Below are 21,413 nucleotides of genomic sequence, written 5' to 3'. Positions count from 1 at the left end.
CAGATGCTGGAGACAAGAAATCTCTACTGACACATATCTGTGTAACTCCACTTTCATCACACATGATCCACCATATAGCACATATTGTAACAGATTTCTGTGAACACTTCTCTCAGGAGGGGATCATTTTTTCTTGAAGGTATGTACTTTTTCAGCAGTAAGCTGAACCAAATCACTCTACTAATCCTGCCTTCTGACACTGGGAGGCTGCCTACTCACCACAAAGGAAAACAGAGCATTGATCCCTAAATTACTGCACAGAACATCACAGATTTACCTGCATCTGTCAGGAAGAGCAGGCTCTTACAGAAATTGCAACAAAGCTACTAAGTCCTGCTCATGAGCTGGCCTGTGGGAAAAGCAGCTTAGTTTCAATGCACCCACTGCTGTAGACACACAGGACGTCTGAGAATCAGCTGCCCCGCTTGCTTCAGTGGGTGCAGGTGCTGTCAGCTTGCAGCGCTGCTGCACCTGAGCTGCCAGGGACACACGTCATGCAGGAGCACACTAACAGAAACTAGCCCCAAATGACAGTGTTTCCTGAACTATTCTTTTAACTACAAACAGTGATGCCGCTCTTTTCATTAATAAGATTCCACTGTAAGTTTGCTAAATGTGTGTGCTGGGACAAAACCCAAAATCCCATCTGAGAAATTGCATTTGTTCACTTCTCAGGGGGGACTGTTCTGTGTCTCCATGACACAATGTTGGTAAAGCTAATAGAAAGGAGACATGTATTAGATGTGACTAATGATAAAAGGGACTCAATTCCTAGTATTTTGTTTTCTAAATCCTGCCCTCCTCTCCAACTATTAGAGTGTGGAAGGCTTGTGGTATAAGAGTAAAGTAAGAAATGGGAAAGAATAAGGTAAGATTTATTGCCTGGAGTTTTTAGAGCTGTAACCTGTTATTTCAGACACCCAGCCCGGGACTGAAATTTCATCATGCTGGCAGTCAATTCACATATATTGGAAAAAAAGGTGGACCCTCTTCCCATGAGGCTACAATCCAAACAAAATGCACTTTAGAATAAATCAAAAAACAGTGCCTGACTATATTTTGGTAACATCTAAACAAATAATTGTTTTGCACATATTTTTTTCATATTTATTTAGATCACTAGTAACCTACAGGACCATGGAAACACAAAGCAAAGGAGATAACCCCTCACCACATAATTTCTATAATCTTAATACTGGGCTACATAATAAAAAGGATTATTTTGTTAGCAGCATTTTTGGTTTGGTATTGAAGGACATTCTAGATGGCAGAGATCTGCAGTCTTCTTGTTGGCAAGCAGCTGGAATCACAGCAATGATGCAATTTTTGTGTAGCTGTCAAACAAGGGACCCTCTCACAGTGTTAGCTGGATTCCTTCTTTGTTGTTATTGTTCTGATCCAATTAGTCACTGCTTTCAAGTTAAGGGATCCAACTGGCTGATTGGACTGAAAGAGATGCAAGAATAACTGAAACCCAAACTGGTTGTACAAGAGGAAGAATAGAATTTATTTCTTTTTATGTGTAGTGCCTCAATAAGTCAACTGCATGCTTTAACTAAACCTTAATTGCACCAAAACAACTGAAAACAATCAAAAGGGTCTGTTTTGATTCATCACATACCAGAAATGTGAGAGATGGAACGGAACTAATCCAAGAATCTGTCACTATGAGTAAGCTCCCCATGGAGACTGTTTTAGCTGCCTTATACCACAAAACATGGAAAAGACGTGTCTACAAACAATCAAGGCAGCTGCTATTTCCCCTTTGTTCAGCATTGGTGAGGCCACACTTGCAGTGCAGATCTGGGCTCCCCAGTAAAAGAGAGACATGGACATACTGCAGAGTCCAGCGAAGGGCCACTAAGGTGCTAAAAGAGACTGGAGCATCTCTCCTCTGAGGAAAGGCTGAGAAAGCTGGGACTATCCAGCCTGGAGAAGAGTAGTCTCAGGAGGGAATCTCCTCAATGTATATAAATACCTGAAGGATCTAAAGAGGATGGCACAAGGCTCTTTCCAGTGGTACCTGGTGACAGGACCAGAGGCAGTGGGCACAAACTGAAACACAGGAGGTTCCCTCTGAATGTCAGGAAATGCTTTTTCACTGTGAGGGTGACCGAGTACTGGAACAGGTTGCCCAGTGAGGTTGTGGAGCTTCCCTCCTTGGAGATTTTAAAAGTTGTCCGGACAAGGAGAAAATTCACTGATTCAGGACTTACCATTTGGATGCTGGTTATGGTGCAAGAGAAGGGATGTGGTATCACGGTTTGACGTAAGGCTCCTTACACTGTGTTCAAATATCAAATGTGACTTCAGAGACAAGGCTGGGGCACGGAAAAACAGGTTCTAAAATGCTGAGTGAGTGTATAATACAGAGGTGCCCTTGACCTTCCTGATAACAGAACTGCTGATGACACACCAGCAACGACAAAACTGCTTGTGCCCAAAATAAAACAGCAGAAAATCCTTGCAAATGTATGCTAATGCCTCCAGGTCCTATCCACTTCCTTGCAGCTGGTACAGTTAGAAAAATACTGAGTTATGAAACATACTAAATTATGAAATATCATTGCCTACTTTGCTGAGTACTGGTATGCGCATACATCTATGTTAACTAAAACCCAGTTTATCCTTCTCCTCTGTACTGGTTTATGGGTCTGTCCATCAATGAAAAAAGCCTACTTCTTAAACATAAAAGAAAAGTACAGCAGAAGTGAACGTGTTTGTCCAGAGAAGATTCTCCTGCAGGGTATGTCTACACTCCCCAATGCAGCTGAGATCTGGGGGCTGCTGCCAGCGCAGGTAGCTCAGACATCAGACCCAGCACAGCCATGTTAAGGTACTGTATCATGCAAGACATTTAGTCTGAACCAAGTAGCTGTACTGCTTCTTCTATCCAATCTAGCCTTTTGAACTGGCTTTGATGTCCACACGCTGCACTGCATTGGAACAAGGGAATAAAGTATGTGTTTTATTAAACCTCAAAATGAAACCATGTTTTTTTGTTACATGAACAATAACATTCTTTGATGTCTGAGTTAAGGAGTTGCCTGCTAAGGAAATGATTTGAAGCTATCAAACGACTGACCATGAGGATTAAGAGAAAGCTTATCATGTCAGATATTCAAGATTAATTTATGTGTAGTGCTGCTTTTTTACTGTCATTTTGATAATAAATTTGGATTTGATCACTGCATTAAAAAAATCACACAGGGCTGGCACTGCAAACTCCTGAACCATGATTTATAACATGCTGGTAATTCTCAGTTTCTGATGACATTAAGTTAAGTTGTCTAAGCATACTGATCTTTATATTTCAGAGAGCTGACATACCTCAACACTTTTGAGAATTTTGCCATTACCATCTCTCACCTCTTTTCTCCATAAGAACAATTAGATGAAGGTGGTAAATAAGTAATGCTACTGCAGACTTTTGGAACAGCTGTGAATAGGTGCCTATTTCAATTCATGCTATATATTTACTGCAAATGGTAGTATTTACTGAAAAAAAGAGAAGATACTCTTACAATTCCAGTGTGAAGGATATGTGTTACATAGCAATAGTCTACCTTGTCTTCAATTTAGAAATAGTTTTGAATTAAATAGCACCTTTTCACAAAGAAAAAACTACAGCCTTCTCATTAGCTAGGCAGGGACATTCTGACTTGCCACACAGTTCAATTAATTGCCATCTGAAATTTATGTTTTAATTCCTAATGATTTTCTTCATCTATGCCCACAGGCTGCAACAAACATCAATAGAAGGTGGTCAATCAAAGCATTCCACACCCTTCTCATCTCCATTCTCTGCTTTTTCAGTCCACTATGCTCAGACAAGGATATATCACCATGCTACTCCCTTCTACAGTCAGTCCCTCAGTACCAAGCTTTAACTCTAGGTATTAAGAATATAAAGGAGTGAACCAGCTTTCCATCAGCTTGTGACTTTCAGTTGCTGGTTTTCCTTGCTCTGAGATTAGGGTTTGACAGTAATGTAGTAACACCCAGCAACACGCAATGCAAAACATTGTCTTTGTTTTTCACTTGGCTTGCTCACTGCCTCACTGTAGGGCTTTTCCCCCCATTTGATCATCTCTTTTCCTGCTCCACACTTCTACACTCTCTTCCAAACCTCAAAAGATTAAGAGTCCAGAGCTGAGCCTTAAAAGCAAGATATTCAAATGGATCTGATACCCAGCACCTGGCCATAAATAAAAGGCAGACATTGTCTCAAATTTGAGAGAAGGCAGAAGTTATCTCAGAACCAAAGAGAAAAACATTGCTTCAGATAAGTTTGCACTCTTTAAACACTCTGTTCTTGTGTTTAAGCTACATGAAGAAGGCAATTTTGGGCAAAAGCTAAGGAACAAAATAAGAAAGAAAATAAAAGCTCATGATCAGGCTTCTGAGGAATTACCTTTCAGTGAAACACTTTCTCACAACTTTTACCAAACTCTCTTCCTTCCAAATATCCCTTAAGAAATGCCCTTCCATGCATTTCCTAATGTCACAGCCTAAATCTCTCACTCCCAACACCTTCCTACATCCACATCTTCTTTTTCGTGGCAGACTTCTTCATTCTCAATATAAATTTAAGGGTTATGATCTCGCTGCTGTCTTGATAATGATCCTGCAAGTGCTGGAGGGCATTCATATGACTAGTAAGGGGTTCAGAAGCAGCACACACCACTGATGTCAATAGCATATGCCCCAGTGATTCCTCACAAATAGGGACTGTAGACTTAAGACACTATTATGATGATAATAAACAAAACTATTTAGAAATAGTCTTTATAATCCCTTTAGTATTTTCACAACTTTCACGAGCAGAAAATATTCTGAGGCAGCAACTAAATTCTGAGTGATCTACAGAGGATACTATTCTTATTTTCCTGTAAAAACCACTGAAGTCCATTTTAATGCATTTTCCCATCCCCTGAAAAGGTGAGATATTACATAAGCTTCATTATAAACTAGATGTAAAACCAAAGCAGCATGTGTTTATATCACAATACTCACCTAATTTTCATTTGAGCATGTGGTGGCTTCTTCAGTACATCAGCCATCAGCATTTTTTAAATTTCTTTATCAGGCTTACTGGAAAAAGCTGATTTTGCCACAGGTGATTACAAGATACTTACCCAGTCGTGTAAGGTATATTTATTCCCCCTAGATTAATGCTTTCACATCCAACAATGAAGAGAGTTGAAAAGCACAGCAGAGATACACCACTGCAGATCATAGCCAACTTTGCAGACTCTCTTGCACCAAGTTTCAGCTTTTTTATAATGTAGCCGCCTAGGACGATACCAACACCAGCACTTGGGACAATAATCACACCTGCCAGGAAGAAATGCAAACAACATTAAAACAGGACCTATGGAAATTGTATAAAACATAAATATTGGTTTCATTCCCTAATTAGATGACTGCAAATGCTGCACTAAGATCTCCATTGTCTGATTCTCTGCTGGCAAACTGAGTCAGAATTTTCAAACCTCTGGAGTGTTGTCAAAGAATTAATAAAAGCCTCCTTATGATATTACCAGCAGCCAAAGCACTATAAGAGAACTATTGTACTTACAGCAGAAACATTGCTTTGTATTTATTTTAGAATGAGGAGAAGGGCTATGTATTTCTTCAGTTTAACTACTGAAAATTCGAAGAAATCCAGATTTGGACACAAATTTTCCTCTTCCTACTCTCATGATTAATTCCAGTGAAGCACAAATGCTAACCTCAGGAAGGACCCCAGAAGCCTGCTCACCTGGGAGTGCACACGTGAGCCTGGCTGCAATTTCTACCTTCTGGATACTTTACTCAAGTTGAATAGCACTTCCCTACATCAGCACCCTGATTCACCTCAGCACAGTCATGTGGAGCAAACAATCAAACATGATTAAAGAAATTAAGACGCTAGAATTAGTATTAGGGTAAATTTAAGACACAAAAGACATGCCTATGAAATTTCTGTTGCTCTGCTGTTGCAGTTAAAAGGTAGCAGCTCATCCTCACAGCACCAGGCTGTCCTCGCTTGTCAGGACCTGAAGTGATGTTAAGCCAACAAATGTCTTGCACTTCATTACTTCCCTTGGCTTTTGCTTCTCACTGACATGTGAGAAGGTCTTTACATTAGGTCTTTGCTAATAAAGATGCATTCCACATAAATATGGAATTTGAACAACTTTTGGCAGCTATATCTACAGAGAAGGAGCTAAACTTTATAATCCAAAATCTTAAAGATGTTGGTAGTCTTTTTAAAGAAGCCTGTAAGACTATCACCTGAAAATATCTTTAATATTATTGCAAACCATTCTCATTCCCTGTTTATTTGTCTAAAGGTGAGCAGGACATTATATTTATCAAAATGTTGAGATTGTGAAAGTAAAAGGAAGAGCTAAAAATAGTTGCTGCCTTAATTAGACTGCTATCATCAACAGAATTATAAAACAAAATGTCATTTCATGAGGAAGATTTTTAATAATAACCCTTCACAGAATCAAAACCAGTCTTTCTGCTAAGAGCAGAAATTAAATGTGTAAGTCCTTCTAAGAGAATTAAATGATTTTCATAAAGCTCAAAGCTGTTATCTCTCTCGAGCTGTTAGAGCTCTCATTTCAATGACTGAATATGAATGAAGGAAAGAAATAATGCAAATCCTTTCACTTGCCCTGAAAATGTTCTCTCTGGGTAAAAACAGTAACTCAGCCATCTGAGCCAACCAGGCATACCCTGCTTTACAAAATCTATGTTAGAGAAGCCCACAACCACACTGAAGACAGACTGGGATCACTTGCAGTGCCTTCTAAAACGCCCTTGTCAGGTGAACCAAATTCCATGGACCAAATCTGTGGTTACATCAATTATATGAACTAAGGATCTAGCCCAAGGTAAGGGCTTACTGACAATAAATTAACCTCAGTATTTTATTATTCTTCCTTCCACCATATAGCTTAACTTCAAGTTCTTAACCTCTTTTGGACCTGAATTTACCTCTTCTTTCTTATTCTCTTCAAGGCACGGATACTGGAAAAGCCTTTCAGTAGAACTAAGACTCTGTGTGTCTATGTCTAATACCTTGTCAAAACTGAGCATGTGAACATTTTGCTGGGTATCAGGTTAGTGGTTCTTCTATTAGCAAATTATACTGTGCTGGCGTTTTCATCCATCCTCTGCCACACCATGAGGACCAGAACATTAAACATGAGGAGAAGAACATGAGCAACCTTGCCAAGGCTTGCTCTCAATGAAGAGGATGGAATGGCAAAGGAAAGAATACACAGAAGAAATATAAAGACAAATACCTCCATGCAAATTGGAGCTGGGGATGGAAAAACTCTCTCTGGGAGAAACTGGAAGGGCAGGAGCAGATTTCACTGTTTGTGGTGAAGGCAGAAAAGAGAAGCACTCATCCCCTTCTACATGTCAGGAAGCCTGACAGGTTCTTTTCCCCTAAGTACAAGCTCTTCATCCTTATGCCCCTCTCCTTCCACAGGGGACATGACATCAGAAGTGATGTACTGTCAAAGAAACACAGCTACTACAGCGCACTTCCCTACAAGCTTCCAGGGCAAAGAAAAGCATGTACATCTAATCAGGACATGCATTCTTCTTTTTCAAAGGCATTTAGAGGAGTAAAGCTTAAGATCTGATACTAAGCTGCCGCACTGCACTCTCCTTCATTTTCTAATGACAGTCTGGCTTATAGGTGTCGTGTGTGTGCTAAATACACTCCAGGGTAAAGTGCTCTGAGGCAATATTGGCTTTCAGTCAGCAATTTCCAAGCTTTGTCCTTTCTGCTGTTGTCAGGATTCTGCGGCACTTGAGGCTTTCCACAGCAGCAAAAGATGATCTTAACAGCTACTAATAGTTTAGGAACAGAAAACTGCAGTATCTGCTAAGCAGGCTACACTTCCGAAGGGAGTATCATAAAGATTTTCAAACCAATTCTGTCTGGGATACATGTTATACCTTTTCTAAAACTAAAGGTAGAACTAATGTTTCTGTAACTTAGAAGAAGTTACTCAAACAGTGCTTTATAATACACAGTGTGCAGTTCTTCCAATTACAAATTATTTGAAATGTTACTCTTTTTCACAAGTAGATCCACTAGCAAAGCATCCAAAATTTTTACCTGGACTTGTCTAAGATCTACCTGTAAGCTAAAGTCAAAGTTCTTTTATTTTTTTTTTTTTACTTATATAGCCTGGAGGCTAAATGCCACCTTCTCTACATGTAGAAAACAAAACTTCAAGCAAGACAAGACTGCAGCACAAGCTGTACATGTTCAATACATGAAGTTTGGCATGTGGCATTTTTGCTGATGATTAATGCCAGGTTTGTTTAAAAACAGAAAGAAATTAAAGAATTGCTGCTTATGAATTGAGATGGAAAATGACCAATAAAAACTTTACATCAGTCATATGAACAGATTCAGCACGCACATGTACTCAGCTGGCAATGAAGTATAGCTGTAATGATAAAATAACACGTAAGTCCTCCTTTTGCTAACCAGAATTTTGTAAACTGGACATGTCTTTTACTAGATTAGCCAGTAGAAATCTAGTACAGAATCTCAAAGTTTCCTTTTCCTATTTTTCCAACAAAAAGAATTTATAAAATCAGTAACAACTGTTGACTTTAATACTAAGTTTAGGAGTTGGGGTTCTGGAAGCAGTGCTCATAGCCTGAGATATTTCCTCATCTTCTGGTTCATTATAACAGTCTTTTTCATGTACTTTATAACAGGTAAACAACAGGTGTTAATAGCTTCACACTCTGAACAATGTCACATAATTTTTTTCCTTTTTTAATGTACTGGCTGTTGAATATTTTGTCTGGCAAGAATGTTTCTGGGTTATCCTAGGAATGAAACAAGTTATGGAGTGGCAATCCCATCAAGACTTATCACAGTAAAACTCCTAAGCATGTGTAGCTACCCTAAGCTTCAGACAGAATCATGGTCCCATCCATCAACATTTCCTCCTTGTACACAGAACACAGGGATTTCATGCCCTAAAGAAAATCTCATCCCAGCAAGCTCTCAACTAGAAGTCACCACATGGTGCTTGTCTGAAGTTTCCCCTCCGCACTGTAGAAAGACTCCTTGTGTTTCTTCCAGTCACTACAGTTGACAAATGATTCCCATGTGAGGTCTCTGCATCTTCTCTCTTTCTTCTGTTACTTTTCCATGACTGATGCCCCTGAGCAGCTTCAGTCCATACTGCAGCCCTGTTCCCACAACTCACTCCCCACTCCATCACTCTTTCCCAGGTGCAATATCTGGTAGTATGGGGGAGGAAAGAGCTAACCTGCCCAGAAATCTGCAGCTATTCTACACGGGAAGCACTATGGAGAAGTCAAAAAGATGCTTATAAAGACAAGTGTCTTTGATGCAGTTAGGAGAGAAGGGAGATGATCTGTATGACATGGGCCCCAATTCTGCACAACATTTTGGCCCCTTTCCCTAGGGAAGTTCCCATCTTTCCCTCCTGCAAAGTTGTAAGAAGCTTAAAATTTTGTGGTTTATAGTTCTGTTAGAAGTTAGACTTGGCTGTACGACGCTGCGGCAGCAGAGAAAGTGATATACATGCTAAAAAAGGGTCTCAGACCTGAAATGACAGGTGAGGGAGGATTTAGGGAGCTCTCCTGACCAGACTTGTTGTGCACTCAGTGTTAATAAGTAAATAAGGAGAAAACCACCAGCCTGAAGGGGAGACATAACTGAAGGATGGAACAGAAACTGGGGAACATGACTGGGGAAAAAAGAAAGACGAGGATATTTTAAAGATCAAAGAGGAAGCAAAATTCACAGAAAATAAGAACTTTAAAAAATCTTTTAAGGCGCACAAATTGCAGTAATGCCTGTAGGTTTTCTAACTTGGTTTTGTTGCTTTTTTCCCCCTTGAAGACCATTAACATACCAGAAAAAGTCTGTCTAGGCTTATGTAAAAAACCCCAGGCCTTTAACAGTATAAATGGGTTCATATTTTACTAAACACATAGAGCAAACATCAAAACACAGCCTGAATATCTAACCAAATGCACACAACTGGATCCAATCACCTGTTCTAACAAGCATGTTTTTGGTTCATTTCCTACACTGATTCATTTCATTTGTCAAAGAACACCAACCCTTGCAAGGTTACACTACGCTACACTTACCAGTGTAGATGCTGGCATTGGAAGCTGGGATGCCAAACTGTGACTCGATGAACTTGGGAATGAAGGTAATAAAAGCTGTGACAATGGCACTCTCAGCTGTGTATGACAAACTCACAAAAAGGAATGTCATGTTGCTTAAGATCCTGACAGCTGCTCTTGGAAGCTCTATAAAATGACAAAAATGACAAACGAATGTTACAAATAATAAGCGAGAAACAAAAGCAAACTGAAACAAAACAAATTTATTTTCTTTGAGATGGACTGGCAATAATGGCTTGCTGCATCTGGCTACATTTGCTAAGCAGAAGGGAGAGTGCATTTTTGGGATTGCAGTCTTTGCTGTCTGCTCTCACCCTATCTCACTGCATTGCCCCGGGGCTGCAGTCCCACTTTTCACAAACACAACTGAGGTCAGTTTTCACAAAACCATCTGAAGAAACAGGCTCTACATAGTAACTCTATAAAGGAAAGAAAAACAGCTATACAATGTAGTGATTTTGGAATTATTCTGATGTATTATTTTGAAATTTTCCATGAGATAACACATATCACACTGCTGAACCAACAGTACTGAGTTTTGCACCCCATAGGAGGAAAATAGATCACATACTCCCCCTGTAACTCTCTGCCTCAAGGACAACACTTGGAAAGCTGGGATAATACTATAATTTGGAAAGGAAACCAAAAGATTTTTAATTAAACATTTTTCTATATGATTTGAATCTATTTACAACAGATGCAGACAAAGCATACTGAAAAAATGTCAATGATATCAACGAATCTCAACATGCCTCAGATACAACTCAATATTCTCAGAAGGGATAAAACAATCAATTAAAAATGAGAACACATCATTAACTTAAATTGAAAAAGCATTCATAGATGTTGCAAGTATCCTCAAATCAAACATCAAAACCCCATGAAATTCAGCACTGTAGTTAAAAGAAACATTTAAATACTTTTAATTCAGACCTGTAGTGACGTCAAATTATCGTCACAAGATGATAATAACTCCATTCAAGACTTAATTTTTTCCAGATTATATGGCATGATTTTAAACACGTTTTTTTTTTCCTTGGGGCTTCTACTGAAGTCAGATCTTCTGTTCAAGTATTATATCTAACCTACTATGGTCTGGACTTTTTCATTTGCTTTTCACTTCATACAGAAATTGAATGCTGCTTGAATCAAAGCCCATCAAATTCAATGACAAGAGCACAACATGTTGAGTAAGAACTCCTGGGTAAAAATTTTATTGATGTTAAAGGTTGTCAAATCAAAAATCTGTCTCACTTTCTCCACTGACTCCAGTATGTTATCTGTATAAAAGCAAACAGAATTTAGACTCTTGTCATGTCAAAACTTGTCAGGCTGCAAATTAGCACCTAAGTTGTCTGACTGCATCCACTCTTAGCTTATGCCAGTCATCAAAATTTATATGGAATTTATTATGAGTACAGGGTTTATAATTTTAATGTAGTCAAATGATTTCTTGCTGCCTCTATGAAAAAACATATTAAATGTTAAATACAAAATTTGGTGGAAATAAGTAATAAATATATCATATTAAGAAGCACTCATATATTTGAATCAATGTTTTCTACCACCTACAGGTTGGGTTTTTTTTAAATTGATGTGGCATTGTTTGCAATAGAAGGACAGAAAGAAAGAAGATAACAGGAGTATGAGACAATAGAATATCAACATGAATATATGGAAACTGTAATGCAACTGTACACCTTCAGAAACTACATTACAGTGGCAAGTACATTTCAAATATAAAATAACATCAGTATTTAGTGGCAAATATGCTGCATGTTTAAAATACAGCTGATCAAAATTTATCTCGTTCAAAAAGAAATTCAAGAGAGAAAAAATGAAAGACAATACAATCAGATGTCAGCCCTCAAACCTCATCAGCTTTGGATTTGTGTCTATTTTTGGGTTGGCTTGTGTTGGGTTCACCGATGGGGATTAAGATGCAAAGAGAAACTAAAGGGCAAGAGCCAAGATTCTTGAATCCAGCTTTTGCATCATATGCAGTTTAAGAAAACGGTTGCCATAAGGCTGCAGCCAGGCAGCTGTAGCAGGATTTTCCTGGGAACAATGTACAGGATTGCGTGTTTCTCCCCTGCAACAGGACCAAGTGGTTAGGACTGTGCTGCTGCAGCTGTGGGAATGGAGTTGTGAAACAGAAAGAGGGGGTGCCAGGATTGGTCCTGCTGGAAACTGAGCTATCTGGTGACAGCTGCTCACCTGTGCTGAAAACATGTGGAGGAAAATAATAAGATAGTAACTTTCAGAAGACTGGACATCACAGAGAAAAATATCATTTTCTCAGGTTGATGAACTAAGTCCTCTTTGTAGAAATGAACTGGAAGTAACTTGGCCAAGAGTTGAGTCCAAGATCTTTGCATTATTTTAAAGGGCCTCGTCCAAATATCATAAAACCTGGTAAAACTGAGCTTCAGGAAAATGTCTGATTCAGAATTTTTGATCTAAAGATACTGAAGAACTAATTAAGTGAAGAACTAATTAGGTAAAGAACTGCAGAGCTAATGAACATTTTGCTCTGGTGTTCAGATACAGAGCTGTACTTTCTATTGACTCCTACTTGCATCTCATCTGAGCACTCAGTCTAAAGGTCATTATTAATTTCAAAACTAATTAGTATTCTGAAATTGGATTTCTACCGATAAACAGATAAAACTCAGTGTCTTGGGATAAGCACAAGTTCTCTTACACCCATGTGAAGGATTCTTCAGGGAACAGCTCTGCTGATTACTGTAATTTTTGGCATGAAATAAACCAAATTATTCCTGCGTGCTGCACTAATACATACCACCTGGAGCAGTTGAGTGTTGAAGCTCTTTGTGATTTCTAAAGAGCAACTGTCTGATACACAAGTTAAAGTTGCTATATAGTAAGAAATTTGCAAATAAAAATACCTATTCAGAATTAGTTTTTCCCTGATTTCCTCCTATGATAATAGTCAAATCCTGCGTGACAGAATCTGTATTACACTTCTGAATTTGAAAACCTGTAGTAAAAAGGCACTATAAATATCTTATGTCTTTCAATCACAGTAATTCTAGTAAAAAGCAAGAATGCTAAAAACTTTAAACTTTATGTACTACATAATCAATCATGCATTTAAAACATTTCAGTGTCATAATATTTTTGTGTGACTAGCCATAGGCCTAGGCTTTGATTTCAAGGTCATTGTTAAACCTGTCAGGTTCTGAATTTTGAGATGTCTTCAAAAACATCTCTTGCTTTTGCAAGTGAGCATCAGAAACAAACCTATGAGAATTTGCTGTTTCCTAAATTCTATCATATACATCTCTATTGATTACATTCCTAAAACGTCTTTCCTTAGTATCTTCCTTTTTTTATTTTTTAATAACCTAATATGTAACTAAGAGTAAATTGAAATCTGCCTTGCTGGACTGGTTTGCCAGTCTACTAGCAATTTTCTTCCTTTCATGGTCTTTGACAATATTTTTTCCCCAGTCAGTATTTGTTTTCTTTCACTGGTGTGCTGGACCACTGCTTAATTCATGGTAACGGAAAAGCATAAGAAAAATCTGCAAGCAATAAATAAATTGTAAATACTGCTCTAAGCAAAACTCTTAAAGCTCTATAGACAATTTAAATAAAAACCCAAATAATTATGACTTCACCTCCTTTTTCATCTTTAATTTTTTTTATTTTTTTTTTTTTAATACCTGTTGCTGTGCATCTAGCCTAAGGGGAACTAGGGGAATGAACCATCCCAGTCTACAGCACTGCCCTCTTGTATTCCATCAGCTGGTAGGAATGATGTAGATATTAGCTGAAGGACCTCCTCTATCTGCTGGTGCTCCAAGCCTGGATAGCTCTATTCAAGTCTGCAGCTTTGAAGGACACTGTCTCCACACTGAGGTCTCAGGGGCAGCTTCTGCTCTCATGCAGTACAAAGCAGAGCCATGATTTGAGAATTTCTGATTTGTTTATCAGAATGGAAATGAACATTTTCAGTCAAACACAACTATTTCAAATATATCTTGCATGAAGCTAATGACTAAATTCTAGAATAATATTTTGCCATGTATTTCATTTCATTATCTACTCACATATCATTCAAACAACTTCATTCAGCTTGATCCCTCAAGCATTTTCAGGACATGCCTTAAGTACCTGGGTGTCGGCCAGACTGTTGGACAGCCCCTAATATCCCATCAGGAGTAGGGGGGTTCAGAGTGAGTTTGATTTGATTATTATTTTTGTTAATTTGATTTAGAGCAGGTCCTCGAGGCTCCAGCTAACACTACTCATCACTGCACGGGGCCATGCCAACCTCTTCTATTTTGAGCTCTTCAGGATGGCCTAAGAAAGGGTGAGGGGGGAGCGACTCGCTCAAGGTCAGTGGCACAGCAGGATCTCCAGCCCACAGTCTGCTGAACTCTGACATTTACAGTGCTCACCGAGCGCCCCCACACACAGACCACTGTCTCCACCTCCTCTTCTGATCTCTGCCAACTAATCTTTGGGTACTGCAGAAACTCCAATCCAGACCCTTAGGAAAGCGCTGCAGTGGGCTTACGCTACAGCCACAAGCCCCTCGGGAGTTTCTTTTACCTTTGCTGATGCCCTGACAGGCATTATTATCCTGTTTCCATCCCTGGCAGGAATGGACTGGGAAGGGCATACAACAGCTGACAGATATTAAAAGGCAGACAAGAATATTCCACATTTAAGAAAAGGCTGTACACAGGGACATAACTCAAAACATTTAAAAAATCCCAAAGACTACAAAATACATGTAATGAATTAACACCCTTCATATTAGATCAGTACATTTAGGTATTATATACATTTACTTTCTTTACGCTTCCCCTTTATTCAATTGCACAGTTTCATTATAGTAGTAAGAGGGACTGTAGATACAATTACCATGGTACAAAACCCTAAGGGTACCAACGTAATAAATGAAAACAGTGGTTTTGTCTGCTCAGATACATGATTTATCTGCAAGTATGGGATTGAACCGTGGCTTCTTCATTATAAATCTCCTCTAGCTCACGTTATCTACACTACCTCTGTTTCTCCCAATAAACTATATGAAATTCTCTTCCTCCTGTGACCTATTTAATGTTTTATTTAATACTTTTTATACCTGCCTCAGAAGCATTTTCCCTCTCACACTTTTTACTTGCAACATAAATAAGAAAAGACTGAATTCCAAGCCCTTGCATCATGAAACATGAGAAAAAGCAAAGAGATAACTGTATTTTTATCTGATCTCAGCTCTTTCATGGGCCAAAATAAAGCTCAGGTCACTGAAGCTGAAGGCTGCTTGCAGATGGAGCCAGTTTTGGTTTATTTCTTCAGCCCCTACTGGCAGCCATTGCAGGAAAAAAGACCCAGCCCTCTCCCATCATGCCTTTTTTGATTCCTTTTCATTCATCTAGAGAACTAACTTACATGAAACTAGGACAAGTTACAGCAGGGCAAGAATCATTTTGCCGGGCTTCCCAGTTAAGACAACATCTTATCAGAACATCAAAACAAACAGTTTCTTTCTGAGACTTTCTTTACCAAAGCAGCACAGATTTTACAGATTTAAAGGCACTGACCTCTGGCATAGTAGACTATGAAATCACTGATATTTATTAGTACATAACAGAAGATGTGACCTACTAAATCATCAGTCTCATGACTACTGCCTAAGTGGAGTTTCTGCCCATGGTGCTATAAAAAGATGAAGTCTTGAAATTCAATGGGAAGTATAAAATGTACATTGCCTCTCAGAAGAAGCAATGCTAAATGACTTAGACACATGCAATCCTTTTTTCCTTCCCATTATAAACAAAATTACCTCAACTGAGAAGCTTGAGGCATGATCTCATTCCATAAAGCCCACTTAACTTGAAAAATAATTAAATGATAGTGCATTCCTGCTGCAGGCCCTCTTTGCTAGGGTAAATGACACCTAATGGGAAAGCTATTATCAGCTTAGAGCAAAATACTTTTCTCTGTGTTATCTTGACTTGCTTGGTATCTTTCTGACATGTGGAATACAATGCTGCTTTTCACTGTTCCATGTGGTGAAGTTTCTCCTCTAGAGAAAATGAAAAGTTTTGTATATGAAAAGCTCTAATTTGGTAGCTCCATGAATATTTTAATATAAGATTTTGTAGAAGGTACGGTGCACATTTAGGCAGATACATATCAAAGCAACACATATTAAAATGAGATATACAGAAGTTTTCATTTCTGTGAAAAAAAGTACTAGGAAATGCTCTCCTAAGAGAATACTTGTTTTCTGTGTATCTGCTGTGCCTGTAGTGACACAACATGACCTGGAAGGTGAAATCATGTACGGAAACAGAGAACCAATATCAGCAAACTCATCCAAACGCAGAATTTGTCTGAACACCTCTATCTTTTCCAGGCACACCTACAGGATGAAGCAGTCCCTCTGCTGTGGCACTGCCTGCAATGATTAGGAAGGAGCCCAGCAAAGACTGAACTCCCCTTTTCCACTTCCCTAAGTTAGTGAAAAAACCTTGACAGGAATAGCCCTGAACTACTTTTACTAATCAAAGGCCAGTAGGTTTGAAAGGCAAAAAAACCCCACACCTAGTTTTATGGATTTAGGAGAAAACATGTATGGGGACCCACAAATATGGGGAATAGAGTCTTCAAAGAAGGAAGCTAGCATGCTTTTCTTGCTTCTCCACTGCTTTTTTACCTACTTTGCAAACAAAGGGAGAACATGGTTCTGAAAGATCTGATGGTGCAGGTTTGCCTTGCTTGCTCTGTGCCTTGATTAAGATGCTAGTTTGTAAGCTAGTAAAATCACCATAAGCAAACTCTGGTCTCCTGTTTTTTTATTTACCTCCACAGAAATTAACAGTAACTTTGGGTACTCTGAGACTATAGGTGCAAATGCAATGTAGAGCAAATCAATATGCACGTGGGCAAATACTACTTAGAATTACACTGGTTTTGCTAAGCCTTGCCTACTCAATATAAAGAGCGATCAAAAATGTATCATTAAAAAATCTGCTAATCATTATATCCTGGACTGATACCCAATGAAAAAGTAACACTAATGTTCATGTCAACAACACTTAAAGTTTTGAGTTCAAATTACATCTAATGGTACAAATGACATTTCATGGCTTCCCCTAGTCCCATTGCATTCGTTAGGCTATCACAAAATCGAACAACCAGCATTCATATCATGAAATCCAAGGACACAACAGCATTAACACACATTCATTCTTGTCCTACACTATTCAACATTATGACACTGTTAAGCCTATATTGTCAACTCCAAAAGTATATGCTTCACACAAATTATTTTTTACCACTGTCCTTCTCTCCACAGCATTTTATCAATGACTACTACTTACTGTAAAATTTCATATTAACAATTTACTTTTTTAATAAAATAAAAATTTCTACCCCTTGTCAATCTTTTGATCTTTTAGTTTCAAAATTAGCACAGGTTTAATTTGTCCTAGTCTTCTGAAGATAAATAGCTTGCAGTATAAAATAGTCAGGAAAGGCATATGAAACAACTAAGCTTTCTCAATTAACTTACCTAAATGCATGAATGCAATTGAACTAACATACTAGAATTCTTTTTACTTGTTTCACTTATAATTTTTTTTAGAACAGTACTTCACTCTATGAAGGACAGCTTAAAGCAAGTATGACAGTTATAAACTGTAAGGTATACAAATATATCTGGTAACAGAGGTCCTATAACTATAAGAAACAGGCTACCTGTTTTTTACAGGTGCACATTAAACACTTAAATAATTTAATTTAAGTAAATGGATGTTTTACACTCATCACCGCATTTTGTAATTATAGAGGACAATCATCTATTAAAATCTCAATAGCAGAATGTAATATTAGATACAGGATGTCAAAACTCTGCCTTCAATTACACTCGTATGATCCTAGATGACCCTGTATACAAAATCTAAATCATTTAAAAATTAAAAACAAACTTCACCTTTAACATTCTTTCCAAATCCCATAGAGGCAGGAACTGCACTGTCTGCTTGTATTTTGCTATTTGTTTTCTCTTTCTTTACTTCATCATCACTTGAAACATCATCAGAGTTCATCTTCTTTTTCTTTTTCTTTTTTCTATGTCGAGGAGGGAGCTTTTTCGGGAAGGTAAACATGGGAAATATCACAAGGAGCATTGCAATGGCACAAAGGAGAAATCCACTCCACCTAATGCCAGGAGACAAGAACAGGAATGAAAGTCAATGCATCACATGAACTAAAAAACCCAAGTGATTATTACAGGCTGTACTGGCTGGACATATATTTTGCAAAATATGGAACATTGACATTAAGAGTAAAGGACTAGAGTGGGGGAGAGCCTTCACTGCACTAATACACTTAATTAGAAAATGTTTCTGTTGGCTTGTATACTGATAAAGTCATTTATCCAGAACCCATCAAATATTATGAAATAGTGTCAGCTTTAAGTTCCTGTAAAATTTCACTTTTGATAATTATTCCGTACCAAGTGCTAAGAAGTAGATACTCACTTTTACTTTGCCTTTCTTGGATAACTCCCAGTAAAGCAATACAGTACTCCTCTGGAGAACATGAAAAAAGTTATCCATAGCACAAGAAGATATAATGTCCAGATGGATACATCAGGGCTAAATCTGCTGTTTTCCAGTGCCTACCTCTCACTGTCCTGACTGTCCAATTCTCTCCCCTCCCAAAGAAGAGCTCCCAAAGCCTGATTGTAAACAACTGATGTGTTGCAGTTCATGCCAGGGTTTATGTCTAAAACTTTCTAGTTCTGTTCTGTGACCACAACCTGAAATATCCCTTCACAGAGAATTTTCTCTTCTCTCCCTGTGTCTTATATGAACAGGATATAAACAACCCTGCAATGATCCCTTGGCTCACACGGAATGACTTGGGACATACCCACACAGAGGGCAATGTATGGAATGCCAGAAAAGTGCCCTTCAGACTGCAGGCATACAGTTACCGTCCCCGAGGCCAAGAAACTTAATGAACTTTACCACAGCACCATACATGGGCAAAAGGGCCTTACTAGAAAATATTGTAGAGTTAACCTTCTGCAGTCAGAAGGCTGATAGTAGAGTATCACATAACATAATTTCTCCTTTAAGTTAATCTCATAGTGAAAGACTACCGGGAAACGTGGATAAACTCACACTGATGCGTCCATAAAGAAGGATGACCTCACCCAAAGACTTCTCATGTCCTGAAAGTACAATTCTCACTATATACTAATGTAATTGTATTGTGTTTACATAGCAAGGTTTTGGTAGGGGGATGGGGGCTGCAGGGGTGCTTCTGTGAGATGATACTATGAGCTGCCTCCATGTCGGACAGAGCCAGCTCCAGACAGCTACAAACCAGACCCACTACTGTCCATCAGTGATGCTGGTGGCACCTCTGTGGTAACTTATTTAAGAAAGGGTAAAAAACGCTCCACAGCAGCTGTGTGAGGGGAGTGGGAAAATGTGGGATGAACAGCCCTGCAGACACAAAGATGAGAGAAGAAGGAGGGGGAAGAAGTGCTCCAGGCACTGCAGCAGCAAGTCCCCTGCAGACCCAGGACAAGACGATGTAATGCAGGTTGTTCCCCTGCAGCCCATGGATGTCCACGTTAAAGCAGAGATCCACCTGCAGCCTGTGGTGAACCCACACTGGAGCAGGCTCCTGGCAGGACCTGTGACCCATGGGGGACCCACGCTGGAGCTGGTCTGTTCCTGAAGGACTGCACCCTGTGGAAAGAACCCATGCTGGAGCAGTTAATGAAAGACTGTCTCACATGGGAAAGACCCCACACTGAAGCAGGGGAATAGTATGAGGAGGAAGGAGCAGCAGAGACAAAGTGTATTGAATAGCCCAGAACTCCCATTCCCTGTCCCCCTGAACCACTTGGGAGGAGGAGGTAGAACAGTTGGGAGTGAAGTTGAGCCTTGGAAGAAGGGAGGGGTGGGTGGAAAGTGTTTGTAGTTTTGTTTTTAATACTTACTATCCTACTCTGTATTAACTGACAATAAATCAAATTAATTTCCCTAAGTCAAGTCTGTTTTGCCCATGATGGTAATTGGTGAGTTCTCCCTGTCCTTGTCTCGACCCACAAGCTTTTCGTCATATTTTCTCCTGCTGTTGAGGTGAGGCAGGAGGGAGTGAGAGAGCAGTTGGGTGGGTAACTGGCAGCCAGCCAAGGTCAACCCCACACACCACCCCCCCAACCTACACTAGTGTTTGGAAGTTTCAGCGAAATCAATCACGATACTGCAATATCAAACCATGACAATGGAAAATGGAAGCTCTTTGCCTTCAAATCACAGCTTACAGAACAATCCTTTTGTACATCCTTTACACTTAAAAAAGGAAGATACAACAGGAACATACTAATTACATATTTGTTCAAATTTTAAAGATATAAGTACTGAGTAGACAGGATTACCTGCACAAGAAACAAAACCATTTTAACTCATATTGTAATGCAAAGACATTGCAAATTACATTTTTAAATGAAGAAAAATTCATATGCATGTATAATGGTTTGTGTGGTAAATGGTTATGCAAAGGCAAACACCAAACAAACAGCCATGAGTAACACCTTTTTTGTTAGAAAGATTATGCGGGAAGCTTTTCTGAGGCACATCTAAGTGACTGAAAGTCTTGACTAGTTTTGATATTATGTAAACAGAAAATCCTCTATTCATTCATTTTAGCTGATAACATACATGGATTAGAAACCAGACTTTTAGCAGGATTAGTCAGCACTATCAGGCAGGGAATAAATCAGTCGACTGTATAAAAATGTAGTAACATTCCGTTCAGGATCTCAAAGGCAGAAGCTGAAAAGGTACCGATCAAAGAAACAATCTGTGGTAATAACAGGCAGAAACCTGAAACCATCCACTCAGCAGGAAACAGTAAAGGAGACAGTGCCTGTGATACAGCATGAGATGAAATTCAAATCCAAAGGAACCATTATGACAGCATACTGAGTGCTGGAAATGTCACAAATTCAGCACTGGATGCAACTATCAGCAACATCTACACTTCACATTTTCCTGCAGAAATATCAAAGAACTAGGAAACAGACAAAAGGGGATATCAAAAATAATAAAAATGCCTACAATGGGAAATGAGAGGTCAGAACAGGATCTGTATTAATTTAAAAGCCCTTGATTTTCTGTCTTCTAATGTCAAAGAAAATATGCAGG

General features: G+C 38.9%; 1 protein-coding gene across 1 annotated transcript in view; it reads right to left on the bottom strand.

Moving 5' to 3' along the window:
- SLCO5A1 (solute carrier organic anion transporter family member 5A1) overlaps positions 1–21,413 on the bottom strand; it is an 80,632-nt gene that overhangs the window by 24,120 nt on the left and 35,099 nt on the right. Inside the window, exons 3-5 of the mRNA XM_074898854.1 lie at positions 18,176–18,402; positions 10,162–10,326; positions 5,139–5,337 (exon numbers count right to left, since the gene is read on the bottom strand). Of these exons, the coding sequence (XP_074754955.1) occupies positions 5,139–5,337; positions 10,162–10,326; positions 18,176–18,402 (591 nt within the window). The remainder of the gene's footprint in view (positions 1–5,138; positions 5,338–10,161; positions 10,327–18,175; positions 18,403–21,413) is intronic.

Source organism: Athene noctua, chromosome 2, assembly GCF_965140245.1.
Source record: "Athene noctua chromosome 2, bAthNoc1.hap1.1, whole genome shotgun sequence".
Classification (NCBI taxonomy): Eukaryota; Metazoa; Chordata; class Aves; order Strigiformes; family Strigidae; genus Athene; species Athene noctua.
Note: the sequence above shows the minus strand (reverse complement) of the source record. Positions and strands in the feature narration are given on the sequence as shown.